Source organism: Asterias amurensis, chromosome 2 (genome assembly GCF_032118995.1).
Source record: "Asterias amurensis chromosome 2, ASM3211899v1".
Taxonomy (NCBI): domain Eukaryota; kingdom Metazoa; phylum Echinodermata; class Asteroidea; order Forcipulatida; family Asteriidae; genus Asterias; species Asterias amurensis.
The window spans coordinates 20,240,330-20,261,571 of NC_092649.1; the positions used below are offsets into that span (position 1 = coordinate 20,240,330).

Genomic DNA, 21,242 nt, shown 5'->3' on the forward strand with positions numbered 1-21,242 from the left:
AATTCAAATAAAGTCATCAAGTGACACATAGATTACTTTAAAAAAAAGTTTTTGTAATGTTCTAATTGATTAAGTACCGCCCCCCCTCCCCCAGAAGTGGTCCCCCCTACGCCCCCTAAAGTTCTACCCTAGTTTTGCCCCCGCTGTACAATCCTTTGAACAATCGAATCTGGCACACCCCCTCCCCCCTCTCATACCTTAACTAGTCCATTGCACCGGTAGTCATGACATGTTGCTGGGTGTTTTTTTTTTGCCAGGGGGAAATTTCAACACCTTCTTCATGTCCTCAGACCTAAAGTTCAAGGTCTATTGCAGCCTGTTTTTTTATTGCGCTCAAAATTGTATTGCACTCAGACTGTCAGAGTGCTCTTGATTTAAAGAAAATACAACTTCTATTTTCTTATACGTTGCTATTTGTGTAGGATACTTTGATCCAAGTGTTTTTGTCCCTGAACAACTCGTTAAAAAAAAGAGCTAAGGGGCAGTGCAAGATTTTCCTAGATTTTAAGGCAATGTGGCCCTTTAATCCAACATTTTAAACTTATGTAGTATGTAAAGTTAATGTTTATTTGGTTTCAGGTATAACACCATGTGTTAATGATTATTATGTTCTTTTGAGAACTTGTCTTGCCAGATATTTTACTACCACGGAGTAGATGTTTTTAAATTCCGGAGACTTCTCTACTGTCGCGTAGTAGATGTCTCAGAATTTGGGAGACTTCTCAGCTTATGTAAATACATCCAACAAATTAATTATGTCATTCACCTAGAGAAATATTTTGAGACTGTGTCATGTTTGTGTTTTGCTTGAATACAAACCAACTAATATTCCACCAGAGCTTGGGTTCAATGCAAGCACAGAGGCCTTGGCATTTCCAGGTTCGTACCAATAAAGGAATGGACAAGGTTTTTTATTAGTGCGTTAGACTCCATCGTGATGTAAAAAGAATTCCCGTCATTGTTGTGGCATCTGCTGTGTATACGATATGTATGCCCTATTCACACGACAGCACTTTAACTGGGATCCCTTGCTTAGTTTTAGCTTGGTTGTAAAATTTTGCAATGTTTGACAATATTTTACATGGGAACTTGAACAGTAAGAAATTGTTTGTCCTTTCACACAATGTAAACTTATGCAACCATGCTACAATTAAAGCAAGTGACCCTTTCTAAATTACTCTCCTTTTATAGGGGCTTAATAATAAGCTGTTTTTGTGATAATAGTGAGAGTTTGTTTGTTTGTTTGTCTGTCTGTATGTCTGCCTGTAGCTGGATATCCGGATTTCAACGAAACTTTGTGGACAGATAAATAATGATTCAGTGACTAATTGGTCATGTACTGGTGATGAATTACATCAATTCAAAATTTACAATCGAAAAAACGGTACGTATCCTTTTTCCGTAATCAAAAAACATTTCCTAATCTAGAGCAATAAGTTTTGGACAAGGTTTTTGAATGGGCAAACTGGGCACCAAGGCATTTTCTCCTTGACGAAGGGCACCCTACAATGTACAAGTACGAGGAAACTAAACATTTCTACTGGAGCATTTCAAGGGCACCAAGGCAATGACCAGCCGGGGCATGGAGGCAAGCGCCTTTGTTGCATCCATGAAGTACATGTATCTGGCCTGTGATGTAAGAAGAATTCCCATCATTGTTGTGCGGCATCTGGTTTGTATGGGGAGTCTCGTATTCACATGACTACATCACTAATCAAGGCATCGCCGTCGTTATTGCCTGCATGGTGATAATAATAGAGAGGTAATAGTACCAGGAAGGTTGTGTGCCAGTCGATTATTTGCTTGAAGTAGAGTCATTAACACACCACCAAGGATACTTGGACTAATAATGATGTTGGGTAGTGTCTTGTAACAGGTGTGGGGGGGGGGGGGGGAGATGGCACTCGCCCCAGATTTGACATGAAATGTTTCCCAGGCTGGTGGTTTGGGGTTTGATTCAAAGGCAGCGTAAGGAAACTTGTGATCTATTTTAAAAAGGATATGTATTCACAAAAATGGCAAAAAATATGAAGATGTCATTCTGTAAACAGGCAAATTCAAAAGACAAAGTGAAGCAAATTTAATGAAACTACAGAAAACAGAATAATACCATGATAAATAGATAAACATGAATAGATAAAATAAAAGAAATAATTATTTATTCATGTATTTAAAAATATGCATTTAAAAATATTAATATATTTAAAAATGTATTAAAGACACTGGACACTATTGGTAATTGTCAAAGAGTCTTCTCACTTGGTGTAACTCAACATATGCATAAAATAACAAACCTGTGAAAATTTGAGCTCAATTGGTTGTCGGAGTTGCGAGATAAATATGAAAGAAAAAAACACCTTTGTCAAATGAAGTTGTGTGCTTTCAGATGCTTGATTTCGAGACCTCAAATTCTAAACTTGAGGTCTCGAAATCAAATTCGTGGAAAATTACTTCTTTCTCGAAAACCACATCACTTCAGAGGGAGCAGTTTCTCACAATGTTTTGTAATATCAACCTCTCCCCATTACTTGTTACCAAGTGAGGTTTTATGCTGATAATTATTTTGAGTAATAACCAATAGTGTCCACTGCCTTTAAACTAAATTCTTGTGGTATTGATGTATTCTTTTTTTCTTCTTTTTTTTCCCCCTTGTGAATAAATGAAGCTGTACAGCTTCAATGCAAGAAACAAAATAAAATAGTGGAATTTAATTTTTGTTTTCTTTCTAAATTTATTTTAAGTCTGTACAACTTGTTTTGTTGTCAGTTGGAAAATTGTTGCAAAAACTTTAAACCAAGTTGTCTTAAATTGCTATATCTGTAGGTCAAAGTATGTACCTTCAAGTTCCCCCCCCCCCCCCCCCCCCATTTCCCGGCAAAGAACAAATCCATACAAAACAACACCAAACAATCAAACAAACTTTTTTATGGAAACAAAATACAAAAGATATTTGATGGAAATTTTGTGGGTGGGGGAATAAAACATAAAAAAGTAAGAAAACCATCAACATAATCTACACCTATACAGCAGAACAATTTGTCGTCTGTTTTTTCTACAAAAAAAGATGGCAATATAATTATTGATTTATCAAGACCTAAGCTGTGGTGTGTGGTATGATGAAATGTTGGGGGTGAATTTAGCTTCTAAGACAGATGTGATCTCTTCTGAACATGATCAATAGTCACAGGCTGTGACTGTTATGTTTATTGATTAGTTCAAAAAGCCCTATTGATGCGAGAAACTGCAGGACTAAAAAACATAAAGGTTGCATTCCGTACCTGTATCTCTTGACATGAACTGTGGTTTGTACTTCAGCCGTGATCGTTGATATTGTATGCTTGCTTGTTCTGGACGGCAGGGAAACTTAACTTCAAATGTTCACAGGTGTGTTTTGCTGTCTTTTAATTGTTACAAGGTTTTTTATGCTTGTGTAAAACAGATTTCTTTAGCAACCAATTTTGTACTGATAATGTTTACTAGCTTGTGATGGATAAATTGTTGTGTTAAGAATTTCTTTTGACATGGACTGCAGTTTGTTCTTCAGCTGTGATCTTTTATGTCGCATGCTTATTCTGGACGCCGGGAAACTAGCTTCAAATGTGTACAGGTGTATTATGCTGTACTTTGGTTGTTATTAGGTTTTATATGCTTGTGTGAAACGGATTTCTTAAGCAACCAGTTAGTTTACATTGTACTATGCCATGATCTTTGATGGCGTTCGCTTATTCTGAAGGGCTAGTGGTCGATTTCACATAGAGTTTAAGGACTATTCCTAGGAGACATTAAAACTTTAAGGCTAGTCAAACTTGTCCTAACTCGAGACAAGGAAACTGAACTTCACATGTTTCTTTTTTTTTTAAGTGTATTTTGCTGTACTTAGGTTATCACAAGGTTTTATGGGCTTGGTGAAATGGATTTCTTTATCAATCATTTATTTTGTTTTACTGACAATGTTTGCTAGCATGTGGTGGATGATTTGTTTTATTGAAGGTATTTTAGAGCATTGGTGGAGCTTCATGTTTTGTTTGATCAACCATAAACTAACAAACCTGTGTATTAGGCTGAAATCGTTTTGTGAGCCAGGAGAAAATAATTGAACAACAAGCACAGTTTGTAAACACATGGTGTTTTAATTTTGTTTGTACTACCAAAACCATTTGGTGCATGTTTTTAAAGGTGTTCAGATATGGTTTTCTATGACTTCATTTCATCTGAGTGAAATGTTTTACAGAAAAAAAAGGTTTAAACTTCATTTCATCCGAGTGAAATGTTTCACAGAAAAGAAGTGTTTTGAACTTCACGTTCAGTTAGCTTTTCATTACTCGCTTCCAAGTAAGTTTTTATGTTTAAAATAATTAGTTTGAGTAATTACCAATAGTGTCGAGTGCTGTTAACAGAGTTAATATTGTGAATTGACTTGTAACTTGACAACAAACTCTAAATACGTGATTTCCATTTTTGATTTGGATAGCGGAAAAAATACGTCCCAGGTGTAAACATTATGCTTGGTTTTGATTCAGCTATCATACAAAGTGTGAAGGGACTGTAAAAGAGGATGAATATTTGTTCATCATTTTTATACAGAATTTTTGAAAATACCCAAAAAATCTAGACATTTAAGGTTCAAGTTACAAATAGAAAGCAGGCCTGAAAGAGTTTTTAAGGCACTGAACACTTTTGGTAGCCACTCACCAGTTGTTAGCATAAAAATTAACTTGGTAATGAGCAATGGAGAGCTGTTGGTGTATCAAACATTGTGAGAACAGCTCCCTCTGAAGTGAACGTAGTTTTTGAGAAAGAGGTATTATGCATCTGAAACCACACAAATTTTTGCAACAAGGGTGTTTTTCCTTTCATTGTTTTCTTGCAACTGTGATATGACCAATTGAATCCAAATTTTCACAGGTTTGTTTTTTTATACATATGTTGGGATACACCCAGTGAGAATACTGATCTTTGACAATTACAAAACTTTTGCCTGGCTAATTACTAATTAGTTCTATAGTACTGGTACCACCAACCTAATTAATGATAAATACTTAAATTGAGTGACGAAGAAGTGGAAGGTAACTGTACTTTGCAAACCTCTTGTCCTCTCTGTGTCTGCATAAGTTGCTGGTATAGATTTTGATAACTTCAATGGAACAGAATGATAAGATGGAGTGATCAGTAAGCCTGGGCAACTAGTGCAACTAGTGTCGTAGTCCCATTTATTTATTGCTTAGTTGAGTCGCGACGACTGTTCTTCAACTACTCGGTTAATCATGTCGCCACTACAACTAGAAAATGTTTACAGGTGTGTTTTGCTGTACTTTAGTTGTTACAAGGTTTTTTATGCTTGTGTAAAACAGATTTCTTTATAGCAACCAATTTTGTACTGATAATGTTTACTAGCTTGTGATGGATAAATTGTGTTGTTAAGAATGTCTTTTGACATGGACTGCAGTTTGTACTTCAGCTGTGATTGTTAATGTCGCATGCTTGTTCTGGACGCCGGGAAACTAGCTTCAAATGTGTACAGGTGTATTATGCTGTACTTTGGTTGTTATTAGGTTTTATTTGCTTGTGTGAAATGGATATGTTGAGCGACCAATTAGTTTACATTGTATATGTCATGATCTTTGATGGCGTTCATTCTTTCTGAATGGCCGGGGCTCGGTTTCACACAGAGTTTAAGGACTATTCCTTTTCCTTTCATTCTTCTCTTGCAACTGCGATGACCAATTGAATAAAAAAAATAGAAAGTTTGTTGTTTTATGCATATGTTGGGATTCACCAAGCGAGAATACTGGCCTTTGACAATTACAAAACATGTCCAGTGGACACTATTGGTAAATGTCAAAGACCAGTCTTCTCACTTACTGTATCTCAACATATGCATAAAATAACAAACCTGTGATAATGTGAGCTTGATTGGTTGTCGGAGTTGCGAGATAACTATGAAAGAAAAAAACACCCTTGTCACACGAAGTTGTGTGCTTTCAGTTGCTTGATTTCGAGACCTCAAATTCTAAACTTGAGGTCTCGAAATCAAATTTGTGGGAAAACTACTTCTTTCTCGAAAACTACTCCATTTCAGAGGGAGCCGTTTCTCACAATGTTTTGTACTATCAACCTCTCTCCATTACTTGTTACCAAGTAAGGTTTTATGCTGATAATTATTTTGAGTAATTACCAATAGTGTCCACTGCCTTTAAAAACAGTATTTAGTCTGGTAATTACTGATACTACATGTAATTAGTTCTTTTGAGTGGCGAAAAAGTCGAAGGTAACTGTACTTTGCAAAACTTAGAAGTTGTGTCCTCTCTGTGTCTGCATAAGTTGCTGGTATAGATTTTGACAATTTCGATGGAACAGAATCATAAGATGGAGTGATCAGTAAGCCTGGGCAACTAGTGCAACTAGTGTCGTAGTCCCAACTATTTATTGCTTAGTTGAGTCGTGAGTACTGTTCGTTAACTACTCGGTTAATCATGCTGCCACGACAACTACAAAAATAGTCGCGACTACCTGTTTGGTGAACTATTTGTGTCGCTCACGACCATTCAAGACAACATAATTTACTTACTAAACATTTTCTGAAATCCTACAATCCCTTCAGCATGAATTTTACTATATTGCGCCTGCGGCAAACATTTGCTGCAATGCAATCTTGGCAATTAAAAATTTGTTGCGACTAATGTTGAAGTCGTGACTATGAAGCGACTAGTCAAGTAGTAAATTGCACTAGTCGTCCAGGCCTAGTGATGAAGGATTCATCAGTTAAATCAACATGACTACCAGTTCATGATTACAAAAACAGTTCAATAAATGATTGTTAAAATTATACATTTCTGGTCATGAAATCCTGGTTGCCTCATTAGTGAACTTGATCACCGTAGCTCACATAGTGCTCTCAAGTAAACTCTTTGTGCATTTGAGGCACGCATCTGTTACACACTTTTTTGAAATCATTTTTTTAAAGCCATTGGACACTTTCGGAACAGAAAAAAAAAAAAAAAATTCACAGATTTACAAATAACTTACAGGGTTTACAGAAGGTAATGGGGAAAGATTATTGAAATATTATTCCATGAAATGCTTTACTTTTTAAGAAAACATTAAAACAATATCAATTCTCGATATCGAGAATTACGGATTAATTTTAAACACATGTCATGACACGGCGAAATGTGCGGAAACAAGGGTGGGTTTTCCCGTTATTTTCTCCCGACTCCAATGACCGATTGAGCCTAAATTTTCACAGGTTTGTTATTTTATATACTAAGTTGTGATACACGAAGTGTGGGCCTTGGACAATACTGTTTACCGAAAGTATCCCATGGCTTTAAAGTCATGCTTGCAAAATAACTTTATACAACAGATGTTTATAATTCACGTAATTCAAGCACTAATGCTCTCATTTCAATGTCTTTACATGCATTAAACTAAGGCTTACAACGAAGCACAAACATTTGCAGATTGTGTCATAGTTGAATTGTTGATGGTTTTTAATGGTAGATTTGATTTTTCTATACCCGCCCACTAAGACTTCCGGAGGATTATAGATTTGCTATTTCCCATAAATCATTCTTATGGATTTGAATGCCCTTCCCAAAGTATCGTAGTTTGTTGCTGGCAAGTTTGCTTAAAGCTTAATACCATGGGAGTGATGTATTGTATAAATGTGCACAACTGCCAACAATGCATACATATATTGACTAGGATTACTGATTGTGTAACCTAACTTAAAGGCACTGGACACTATCGGTAATTACTCAAAATAATTATCAGCATAAAACCTCACTTGGTAAGGAGTAATGGGGAGAGGTTGATAGTATACAAATATTAGCTGCTTCGAGTGCTATGGTTAAAACTATGACTCCCGAGGTGATATCCGGAGCGTTCTATTTTCCCGGGGCGAAGCCGAGGGAAAATGGAACGCTCAGGGGTTCACCTCGGGAGTCATAGTTTTAACCATTGTACGAGTAAAAGCAGTCAATATTTGTTTATAACACCCCAAACATTTCTAAATACTGTACTATTAAGTTACAGACCTGAATGCTACAATCCATGGACGACGCGAATACAGATTGCGAAAACTTTTACTGTGCTGCATGTAGTGTCATGTAATCCGAAATGGTTACAGACTATTAATTTATCATCTTCGTACACGCAACGGACGTCTGGGTACTGCACGCTGTGTGATAGTCTTCGGACTAGCGCACGGCAAACCAATGCACTATCACACGGCAAACCGATACACTATCACGCGGCCGTCGTCTAGTAAAACTAAGACATATCATGTGACGAGACCTAAACCAATGAAAAGGCAGAATATTGGTAAGGGGTGTTATAATATAAAACATTGTGAGAAACGGCTCCCTCTGAAGTGGCATAGTTTTCGAGAAAGAAGTAATTTTCAACAAATTTGATTTCGAGACCTCTAGTTTAGAATTTGAGGTCTCGAAATTAAGCATCTAATAGCACACAACTTTGTGTGACAAGGGTGTTTTTTCTGGTCTTTAACAATTACCAAACGTGTCCATCGCTTTAAGCACTGTATACTCGGTAATTTTTCCGATGCAAAAAAAAAAACACATGCAAAGCAGTGATTGAATTTAATAAACGTTTATTTTTATCCAATTCTTATCAACCCTTTACTTTGTCATAAATATTTATAAATAATTGATTGAACATAATGGCAACAGCATTATGATGAGTTTGATTCATTGTATTTTACCAACTAATCAAAAAAGTCATATCTAAGGAACATTATTAGTGTTTGCCGTAAACAAGATAAATGTCGCCATTAGTAGATGTGTTCTGAGTGCTGTTGGTAAATAGTCTAGGGTGGCATTGAACTGTGACTATAGAATGCATGGTAATTAGAGATAGTGTGTTCGTTGTATATAACTGTTGATTAGCTAGTAGAGTCTCTTCATCAATGAATGACATGTCTTCCCTTTCTGAGATGGACAAATTCATCAGTAAGGGAAAAAAAAACATGTTTAGGGTCCTGCCTTTTTGAGGATGAGGCTTTTTTTTAAGACAGTGGATACTATTGGTAATTACTCGAAATGGGTATTAGCATAAAACCTTTCTTGGTAACGTGTAATGGAGAGCTGTTGATAGTATAAAACATTGTGAGTACCGGCTCAATGTGAGGTAATGTAGTTTTCGAGAAGAAGTTTTCCACGGATTTGATTTTGAGATCTCAGAATTAGATTTTGAGATCTCAGAATTAGATTTTGAGATCTCAGAATTAGTTTTTGAGACCTCAAAATCATTTTGAGACCTCAGCATCTGAAAGCACCCAACTTCAAGTGACAAGGGTGTTATTTCTTTCATTATTATATCACAACTTCGACAATGAGTTCAAATTTTCACAGGTTTGTTATTTTATGCATATATGTTGAGATACACCAAGTGAGTTATTTTATGCATATTGTTGAGAGAGACCAAGTGAGAAGACTGGTCTTTGACAACTACCAATAGTGTCCAGTTGTGTCTTAAAAGTCGTTAAAATGTTTGGATTAAAAATTTTAAATGAGGTGGCCTCTGTAAAGGAAGCCGGCGGGGAGGCTAAACATGTTTTTTTACTAATTGGCCTTAAACCAGAGCTGCTAACTCTCCCAGATCCTACTGGAAGTTCCCTGAAAATAAATTCGTCTTTCCATGTTCTGGTAAACCAATATGAAAATCTCCAGGAGTATGGAATTATCCCCCCCCCCCCATATTATGTTGAATCTAACTCTAAATATCTCCCCGATCATTTTTATTTTAGGCTTCACCCTCTTGACTTGTGCATGATTTATGTTTTTGTTTATTTCCTTTAAAGGGAAGGTACCCTATTGGTAAGTGTCAAAGCCCAGTCTTCTCACTTGGTGTATCAACATATATTCATAAAATAACAAACTTGTGAAAATTTTAGCTCAATTGGTCATCGGAGTTGGGAGAAAATGATGAAAGAAAAAAAAACACCCTTGTTGGGCGAATTTTTGTGCTTTCAGATAGGTATAAAAGACTTTTAGCTAGAAGTCTTTTATTATTTTAGTGAGAAATTACCTCTTTCTGAAAATGTATGCTACTTTAGAGGGAGCTGTTTCTCACAATGTTTTATACTATCAACAGCTTTCCACTGCTCATTACCAAGTAAGTTTTTAAGTTAATATTTGTTTTGAGTAATTACCAAACGTGTACCTTCCCTTTAATTAGTTGTAACATTATAAATACTGCTTTATAAATCTAATTTTAATATTTGTATCCATCCCATTATTAGCTCTTGCTCTGTTTGGATGCTGAATAAAATAATTGATACAAAATCAAAACAACATCTCCCTGAAAATTCTAACAATCTACTCCGTAGTAGTGGAATATATAGCGAGACAGTTCTCTAAAGAACAAACTCTACCTGGCAAGTAGACACACACAGCGTGTTACCGCAAATCAAGTACATAAGATCTCCTTGATGTAAATGTTGGGAGCTCTGCTAAAGCCTAACCATTCAAACCAACATCTTCCCCTCACTACCACCATGCTTCCACCACCTCCAAACCCCATAGATGAAGTCCTTAGTAAAATGAATCCTTCCACCAATGGTGATTGGTCAACGTAGATGTCACTGACTCCTCATTAATTATTAACAAGTGCAATGTACATTGCATGGAGAGGCCTACAGTGTGTAGAGTTGTGTAATAAGGGATGGACCCAAGCATTAACTATTCAATACCTCTCCTACTTGTATATTGCATACTACCACAGCCTAGCCAGGGGGAGTGGGTAATGAACCTGTATGTTGCATGGTAGGGTTGGCTGGCCACAGAGGCACGTGGACAAACCAGGACAGCTTGGTGTGGAAAACAGAGGGGCATAAATCAATCTGGGGGAAAAGGAGCTGGGGACTAAGGTGGAATAATAGCTGTTGGCATGTTGGCAGCTCACTTTACATGCACTACCATGAGTTGTCTGCCATCAAGTTATGTCAAGTAAGGTTAGCTCTTCAGTTTGATCACCTCCATGGTGAGACCGACCATCTTGAACTGAGTGATACAGCTCAATGCTTGAGTAACTTCTGAGTTACCGAGTAACTTCTGAGTTACCGAGTAACTTGTGAGTTACAGTTTACCCACATCAGCTGTTGGTTCTCTTCAGACACTTCAGTTTGATTCAGTGACAAAGTTAGTCTGAGACCGACCATCTTGAACCGAGTGATACAGCTCAATGCTTGAGTAACTTCTGAGTTACTGAGTAACTTGTGAGTTACATTTTACTCACGAAAGCAGTCGGTTCTCTTTAGACACTTCAGTTTGATACGATGACAAAGTTAGTCTGAGACCAACCGTTTTGAACTAAGTGAGACTTCTCAGTGCTTGAGTAACTTATGAGTTACTGTTTACTCACAGCAGTAGTTGGGTCTATAAGACTTTTACCCTTCTGTGAAGATGCTTGGAAAGAGGGATCTCCTCTTTTGGAAAGGACCATCTTATTCTTAGATGAGTAACTGAATGTGAAGAAACTTCAGTGCTGAGTTAAAATATTTACAACGATCGTCTTGGGTGTTTTATACTAATCGTGTTTTAATTATTGAACTTTGTCCTCCTAGATTGAGTGAAGAAACGGCAGGACGGTGGAACCTCTTACATAATTTACACATCACTGGACTACAAATGAGGAGACTGCAAATCAAGACTTCAAAGCGTTAGCAACTTAATATTTTCGATCAAAAGTTGTCTTGGACTTTTTAATAGCGGACAGCATTTTGAGAATCCTCGTTTGTTATAAGAGAGCTGCAGAACGGAAGAATTGAAAGTCAACATTGGCAGTTGTGCTCTTCAAATTTATGAAATACCTCTGACAGAGATTTGCTTGTGGAATTATTTTTCAATTCTTGAAGAGACACACTTCTGCTCTGGACGAGGCTGTGGACTTACTGCATTCACCACAGGACTACAAGCGCCAGTCAAACTATTGCCGTAGTTTTGCGATGCTGGAGATAATCCCAAGATCATGACAGAGTTGACTTTGATTTATCTCAGATTACTTCTTATCACTGGAGTACTTGTTGGAGCTACTATTGATGTCAACATTGACAAAGCTACGTAAGTATTCAAACGTTTATCCCTTAAAGGCACTGGACACCTTTGGTAAATTGTCAAAGACCAGTATTCTCACCCCAACTCATTTAGAGATTGTTATTACATGGTGTTACCGCAAACTCTTCTATATCTTATCTCCACCATGCAAAGTTTCAAATCCCACTTATTCTCATTTGGTCATTGAAATTGCAAAAGATTTTTGTAAAGAAAGACACCCTTGTTCTTGTTGCAAAAATTGTGTGCTTTCACATGCCTAGAAAAGGTATTGAGGCCTGAAGTCTTTTAATAGTTGAGTGAGAAATTAACTCTTTCTCAAAAACTTTATTACTACAGAGGGAGTAATATCTGACAATGTTACGAACAGCTATCCATTGCTCATTACCAAGTAAGTTTTTATGCTAACAATTATTTTGAGTAATAATCAACAGTCCAGTGCCTTAAAGGATAATGGAAAAAAAAAGTGGAACGAGGTCTAGAACGTTCATTTATAACCAGCGGGTCCTGGCTGTCCAGTAAAGGCCTGAGCCGAACCGGCAGGGTTGTGGGCATGTGATTATAAAGAATCGAGTGAAGATTGTAAAAAAAACGCTCAAAACCGAGTCACCATTCTTTCATTTTCCTTTTAATATTTTGGGAAAATCTGCAAACTTGTTTGTAAGTAATTCAATTTCTATCACGTCCGCCGACTCAATTTTGCGAAGGGTCAAATTGCAATCAGTTGCCCGCACACGCAAGTGCCAATTGATTTTACATTGAGTATATTGCCTGTGAAACTCGCCAGATGTAAGCAAGGGTGCCATGCTTCCTGGGCCCAATTTTGTACTGAATCTCAGTGACATCCCTCGTGTGTTAAGGTCCTTTTCAAATCGACTTCGGATCCCTGAGTGCGTATTCAAAGCATGCGCAATTGTCAAAACAGCCACCGGCCAAGCTAGCCTGAGCCGGATTTGCAGCCGAAGCCGTGGATTCAAAAAGGGCCTATGACACAATGGAGTCACCTATCCATACTTGCTTTTACTTCCTGATGTGAATAGATGAGCCTCGCTGACACATCAAATTGCATCATCTTATTTTCTTCTTTCTGATTTGTCCGAACCTACCTGTGTTTTCGTGTATGCTTCATTAGTCGTATCACGCGTTGTATGGAAATTCTCAGATAAAGGATCGTTGGTCGTTGCCTTTTGTTCGTCTAACTTGCCATAAATCGAATCCCAGCGAATTACACCAGACTTTGACTGTGAACCGACACGCACGTCAGGACGTTTACACTGAAACTGTTGGCTTAATGTGCAATTAAATTTGTCTGTCAAACAGCAGTAATTGATAACCAAGGAACATTGAATCTTAATTGATATCGAACATTGTTGGCTATGTCTTCACTTGTAAGATTGGAGGTCACTGGTATTAAAAAAAACCTTCCAAGATAGCCCAATACACCTAGTATACCCAAACGATTGCCAAATTTACGCAAATGTTAGCCCAGTACACCCAAATGTTTGCCCAATTAACCCAAATACTGCCAAAATACACTTATTTTAAGCATCTCGATCTAACATAGGATTTATGCGCTGTATACACGTAAGATTCTATCATCAATATTTGATATACCCAAGTGTTAGCCCAATACACCCAAATATTAGCCTATGTAAGCAAAGAATGCCTACAAATGGACAAATATGTGGTAATGTGGACAGTTCATAATAAAGAGTAGTTGCATAATTTAGTTTTTGAGGAAAGGATATAGGCCTAAAGATACTCTTGAATGCGATACTTTTGGCATTATACAGAGGTCACCAAGAAGGCCACAGAGTTTGTTGCCCCTGGTACGCCCATGGTGCCCCTTTAAGTAAAGTACAAGCCTGGAACTTCATCTTTAAAAGGGCATGCCTATTTTCATTTTGCAAAGGCACTTCCATTCAAAAATCTTAAAGTCAATGGAGAACTTTTGAGGAGACACCAAGAAGACCATGGTCAATGGAGTCCATATAATCCTTTTTGAGATACGCGCGCATCACACGCCGCGACTGATGCCACGCTCACCATGTTGGTGGTCATTAGGTTTACGTGTAAACGTCGTGTCGCCTACAATGCGCACTTCACTGAATAACATCAGTCTATTTCTATGGTCAATACGCACAAATTTACCACAACTTTACTGTGTTGTAGCAGTGTGTCCGCCATATCTCAAGAAGGCTTATGGCCTCTATGTAATTCCAGGCATGAAATATCCCAGAGACTTAACATTTTCATGTGGACATGCCCTTTGCAAAACGAACATGGCATAATGAGATTCCAGGCTAGGTTGCATATAAAAAATATGTATTTTTTGGGTAGTTTCTCAGTGATACTGAGTGACTGATGGTCGCAGATTTGCATCTTGACAAAAATGAGCAGTTTGAAACTGAGATACTGTACGTGCTGAGTTGTATCCGAGATGACATTTTCTATACTTGTGTTTTTGAATTTACAGAGTAGCGCAATGGGCTGAAACATTTGGAAGCAAGCTGTATGAGATAAGCCTCAAGTACAGTGGAGCAGAATTTCTTAGAAGGGTAAGATATTAAACAATCTTTTATTGACCCCTTGCATGCACGTCACACGCGGCGACTGCCACGCTCACCATTTTGGTGGACAATAGGTTTACGTGTAAACGCTGCATCACCTAAAATGCGCACTTCACTGAATAACGCACAGTTACATTGCCCACCAGTATGGCGGTTCCAAGATTATTCTGATGATGAAGTCAGGTGAATTGGGTCAATAGGGCTGGATTGCTCAGTTGGTAGAGTGCCAGAGTGCCGGCACTTTAATCCAATATACCTTATGCATTGACGCCATCCAGCTGTCATCTTAGAGGTAACAAAACAACGTGACGAAACAATCGAAACGCACAGATTTGTACGCGTGTCACACATGATTTGCCAATGAACAACCTCCTTTTAACCTCTAGGTGAGGGCGCCCTACTGAAATGACGTCATGTGCATCAGGTCTCAGCTCACAGGTTCCAATCCCCCTCTAGTCTATTCTTCTTTGTTTAACCCCAAAAATCTCAAAAAACTATCCCTGATGCAAATTTAACATTAATTGTTGTGGTACCTGCTGCTCAAAATATAGGATTCGAATTGCCTCTAGCTACCGGGTAATCTCGGTGGTCTAGTTGGTATGACACTGATCTAGAATTGCAAAGGTCGTAGGTTTGAATCCCATCCAAGTAATATGCTAGTGATTTCTTTCAGGGAACTCAGTGGGGGGGGGGGGGGACGGAAGTTACTAAGTATACAGTGCTAACACAAATCAGAGTAAGGGTAATAACCAAAACTATTTGACATTTTAAAAGATATTTTGATGATCCACCTTTCTTTTAGAGTACCTTGCGAGGAAACAATGCACATTTAAAAATCAGTCTATCTATCAAACAGTTTATCCTTAACATCATAGTATTCAATGTTGGGCTATCGTTCTAGCTCTATCTCTAACCCCTATGCTTTAACTAACCAATGTGCCATGGTGGAGTACGTACTGTGCGTGTACATATACAGCAAGGAATTAGTGTATTTTCTAGCGAGCGGCATTGTTCAACGTCTCTCCCTAACATAAACAAACCACCACTGGATATTACGCGAATGCGTGATTTAGTCAGAGGGAGCGAGTGATGAAGCCAAGAAAAGAAAAAAAGATTCACGATTCTAAAAATAGGTCTTTGGTGCAACCATTTAGGCATGAAAATTATCTCTGTTACCGAATGGGTTTATTACTACGAACTGACAAATTGTTTCGGCCTTGCACGTTTTTCCCTAACTACTGCTTCTATTGAAGAAGCTTGTTGAGGTGAGATGGAAGAAGTGATGTGGGTTCTATAGTAGCGAAGGAACTGCTGTATGAGTTCACATGGGTAGAGCTAGTGGCTGCCACTGACGCTTAATGATGGATAGATGTACAAACAAAATTATTATAATTTTGTCTGATGGGGATAGGAAATCAAAGGATTTTGGCGGGAAAAAGCTTTTCACTTTAAATTTTTTTGAATGAGCTGACCAAATAAATGATTAGATCGTGTGTTTTTTGTTTTGCTACCATTAAATGGAAGGGGGGTTTTGGATATCTCTCTTAAAAATTAATGACAATAAAAACTTACTTGGATAGATGTATAGTAGGTTTTGAAAGTATAAAGCATTTTGACGCATTTTTGAGTATTTATCCCCCATTTTAATTTGAGAAACATTACTCAAATGTTTCTCAGTTTGTGTATTCCATTTACAACTTGTTCTTCCTGCATGGACTGTTCTGCTCTGGGGTTTTTCGGCAATATCGCAAAAACGCAACCACCTTTTCGAATGAAATTTTTACATGTTAGTTTTATTGTATATGAGTCTACATTCCTATAGGATTAAAGCAATCAAACGTTTCCCCAAACCAAAGGTTTACTTTGCCTGTAATGATAAGGTCTAAGTCTAGGTGTAATGATAAGGTCTAAGTATTTTCTAAGTAGTTTTCACTATACATACAAGCTTGAAAAGATTTGGATGTAGATGTTTCAACTCTTGTGTATACATATATGTACAATGCCATTATACATGTGGTAAAACAAACTGGAATTGTATGATGCTTGTAAACATGACAAGGGTTGAGTTTATCCAGACGCCTACGCCAAACGAAAAAATGTTGGTTGTTCAAAAATTTGACTCATCAAAATAACCTTCCTTAAATGGGAGGTGATTACAATACCAAGCACCATGTGAAGTCGTTCTGCCTGAGATCTTGACGTTTTGCAAAAAACATGAAATGTTGAAATGGATCAGTGGTGATGATCTGAATTCAAGCTTTAAAGGTTCTGGGTGCTTTTTGTAGGACACAAATTTACATTAAACTCACACAGTTGAAAGATAATGATGGTAGAAAGCTTCCCTTCAAAAAATTACTGCTGATGTTGTAGTTTTTAAGAAATGAGTAAAACAAGTCACAAAATTTATTTTAGCATACTAAAACTTGTTTTCGTGGCATTTATATTTTGGCTCTAGCAGAGTTTTTCTTCGAAGGCTAAATGTCAACATTTGATTCTTGTGTGTTCTGTTTTTTCCCCTTCAAGAAAGACTCTGCTAGGGTCGCAACATTATTAAGTATTAAGGCTGTAAAGTATTTTTCACAAATAAAATGAGCGTAAAACTTTAAAGCAAGTCACCTCGAAGTTCAGCTGCCGATAATTTATTCTTGTTGGTAGTAACTCACCCAATGTGAGACCCTTCTACCTTTAGGGTGCATGGAATCCTCATATAAAGTACAGTTGCATTTATGCGAAATTTTCGCAGAGGTTTGGATAAAGGTCATAAAAAATGAAATGAAATTGGAAATGTTGAGCGCTGCAGTAACATGAAGACGACACTCTATATATCACATGGAGATTAACCTTCGCAACTCAATTGTGACCGACGCTTGATATTATCTTCTTCTTTTCTTGACTTGGAATTTTGATATGTCAACATTAAAGAGGTAGTTTAACAGATGTTATGTGTATAAAATATAGCGAGAAGTATCACTGGGAAATGATGATATTGTTCTTGATGATCATTCTATTTTTGTATGTTTGGCCAAAGCAAGCTGAATTTACGAATTATTTTAGCATGTACAACGGATCAACACGACTGCCCCAAAAACATTGCTCTGTGATTTTCAATATTTTCAAAAACTTGATGTTCACAGTGAGTAGGGATTTGTGTCATGGCCAAAAACTTGATCTACAAAAGCAATCAAAACCAGTGAAATGCTTATAGGTGGGGAATTGTACATATTTACAAAGAATTAAAAACAACCAAACAGATCCAAAACCAGCCCTATTCTTTACCTTTATAGAAGGCCTTGGGTAATGTTAAGTGTTTGTAAAATATGAAAAAGGGTCTGATGGATTGAAACTGAGACTTTAAAATAATTCATAGTGAAAATGATAATGATTAGATTCAAGCCCAAGGGAAATGCCTTTTAAGTCAAAGTCAAAAGATGAAGTGATGAATGCTTCATTACAAATAAGTCGACACGTTTTAGACACGTCTCGTTAAACATTGTGACTGATTCTAAAGATTCTTTACCACATACAGATTTATGGCCTTTCGGGAATTTTGTCTCTTCATTGACAAAATAGGGAAACTGCTAACATACATGTAGGGCTAGATAGCCCACTTGGTATACAACTCTGGCATGTTAATCCAGAGGTTGTTGGTTCAAGTCCCACACTATTAATTTATCTTTTTTTCAACCCCTAATCATCCACGTGTGGGAGACAATATGAAGCAATTGGGGTGGAGTTGTACTCAACGTCCTGTATTTATTTAAATAAAAACAACAACAATCTTGATTTCGTTGAAGTTCATCTTTAACATTTCGACAGAGTTTTCAAAGACCATAAACAGCACTGCGCATCAGTTTTTTTTTTAAATGAATAGCTTATTTCCTTCTTTCTCGCTGATTATTATCAAGAACAGAATCCATTACACCTCTGTTTCTCAAGATGGCTGGCACTATCAGTTTCTTCCACTCACGTCAAAACACAGGAGACAATTCCTAGAAAATACCCGAGGAATTATCGATGCGGTAGAGTCTCCCGAATCTCAGATATCAGTGTTCTTGCATTTCTAAATCACGCTGTCTGCTTGTATGATTTCATGCATTAGTCTGCCATATTGACAGAAAGGATTTTCAAGACTGTAAAAGGTTTACATTGTCGTTCGGATACTTAACTCTTTAAGTATGCCTTTAAAGGAAATGTACAAGAACTACTTACTGTAAATGACAAGCAAAACAAATCTTACAATTTATAGTTGATTCATCTGTTCTACCAGTAGTGTTTGAAATGTTTAAAGACACTGGACACATTGGTAATTGTCAAAGACCAGTGTTCTCACTTGGTGTATCTCAACATAGGCAATTTGAGCTCAATTGCGAGTAGTAATGGAAGAAAAAACACCCGTGTCGCACGGAGTTGTGTGCTTTCCGTTGCTTGATTTCGAGACCTCAAGTTCTAAATCTGAGGTTTCAAAATGAAATTCGTGGAAAATTACTTTTTTCTCAAAAACTACATTCTTTCAGAGGGGGCTGTTTCTCACAATGTTTTATACTACCAACCTCTCCCTATTACTCGTTACCAAGTAAGGTTTTATTCTAATAATTATTTTGAGTTATTACCAATAGTGTCCACTGCCTTTAAAAGAAGTTTAAGGTATTATACAGGAGTTGAAAGGATTTAAAAAAAATTCTCAGGATTGAACGGGTACACTTTTGCCTGCCTGTCTTAAATGTCAAAACAAATTGATATAGGGCCTATACTTACATGTAGGCCCCTAAAGATATTTTATAACGGACTCAAAAAGTCCACATACAACATCATTGACATTTATGTTTTATTGCAGATACATGTATTGAGTAAGGTGTTACTATTGAATAGAAAAACACAAGACCACTGGGCTTGTCTGGTCTTTAGTTTACTGGCCTCGGGCCGGCGGTCCAGTGTTTTGCCCTTTGACGCAAACGCCATACAAACCAAAAGTGATACAGTATTTCATCCCTGTACTAAGTCACACATAAGGATAATGTCTACTTTAATTTGTCTGATGACGAGAAAAAAATTGTCTGAAGAGAAGAAAGGTTAGGTCAACTCGGGTGCCATGTAACTGCTAGTCACAGCAGTTTTAATGTGTTAACCTTTTTTGGATGCAGACTGTGCAGAGATGCTGCTAATATCCACACACCAGTCAACATAATTAGATGTGTCTTGCTGGCGCGGGTATGGGGTACTGGTATATCATGTGCAAATGCATTTACCACATGCTAAGATATTTAGTGTCCTTTTATTTATCGTGTTAAAGGAAGGTACACGTTTGGTAATTGTCAAAGACCAGTGTCCTCACTTGGTGTATCCCATCATAAAATAACAAGCCTGTGAAAATTTGAGCTCAATTGGTCATCGGAGTTGCGTGAAAATGATAAAAGAAAAAAATACCCTTGTTGGACAAATTTGTGTGCTTTCAGATAGGAATAAAAGACTTCTAGCTAGAAGTCTTTTATTATTTTAGTGAGAAATGACCTCTTTCTCAAAAACTACGTTACTCCAGAGGGAGTTGTTTCTCACAATGTTTTATACTACTAACAGCTCCCCAATGCTCGTTACCAAGTCAGTTTTTAAGTTCATATTTGTTTTGAGTAATTACCAAACGTTGACCTTCCCTTTAAAGAGAACGTTAAATTTGGTTTTTGTAGCAGTTCAATTGTTTTAGTCCATATAAATGTAGATATTGTTCAATAAAAATAACATGTAAAAACTTCAGTTCTAAAGGTGGTAGTGTTTTTGAGACATTGTCAAAAAGCTGGAGTGGTGATGTCCACAGGAAGAATAATCAGTAGTTGGATTACACAATCTGAGAATTGTTTCTGACAAAAGCGTTTCTCTGTCCCAATTTATTCCAAAACCTTCATCTTGCTTTGTTAATATGGTTAGATCAATTTTTCTTTGGGAGACCGCTTAACATCACATTTAGGCCAGAGGGCCACTTCAAGGTTAGGGCTACTTCTGATTTGATCTATCGACCCAAATCAACTGCCATCAGAGGCACGTTGCCACCTACTCCTGGTAGGGTTACCCCCTTCACAGGATGTATTATGTAGGCTTGGTTATCATCCACTAGGAGTCTGGCTGGTGGAGCAGATTGCACTACCCTCCAAACTTGTTAGGAAACAATTGTAATTAAGTGCCTTACTTTATGGCACAAGATTCATGACCGGGATTCGAACCGGCACTCTGCTGCTGACAACGCCAGAGCTGGTGAACTGGACAGCTCGACCACAACACACCAAATAGAATAGGCTCGGTATAATAGATTTATTACATTCAATTTATCTTTTTAATAATCATTCTCCATTCTTACAATTTCCTAAGGGTATTAAGTTCGCCAATAAATTTAAATTGATAAAATATCACTTTGTTACTATACAGAAATGAATTACACTATGGCTATACAAAAGAATGTTTCCATAGAATAAACACCATAATGTATCCTGTGTTAAAGTTGCAGGGCCTTGCTTTTCGCCATAAGAATTTTGAAAAATGATCCTATTCAAAACAAAATATCTTAAAACTGACGCATATGCTTTGAACAATGCACAAAGTGCATGTCACGTGC

The 21,242-nt window shown here is 37.3% G+C and overlaps 1 protein-coding gene across 2 annotated transcripts in view; it reads left to right on the forward strand.

The window, feature by feature from the left end:
- Positions 1-3,292: 3,292 nt before the first annotated feature.
- LOC139952943 (voltage-dependent calcium channel subunit alpha-2/delta-3-like) overlaps positions 3,293-21,242 on the forward strand; it is a 130,749-nt gene continuing 112,799 nt past the window's right edge. The window contains exons 1-3 of one of the 2 annotated variants that reach the window (XM_071952290.1): positions 3,293-3,384; positions 11,585-12,080; positions 14,548-14,629. In XM_071952290.1, the coding sequence (XP_071808391.1) occupies positions 11,989-12,080; positions 14,548-14,629 (174 nt within the window). In that variant the 5' untranslated portion in view covers positions 3,293-3,384; positions 11,585-11,988. Of the gene's footprint in view, positions 3,385-10,749; positions 10,973-11,584; positions 12,081-14,547; positions 14,630-21,242 lie in introns of those variants that run through there. The other variant, XM_071952283.1, reaches the window with a different exon arrangement.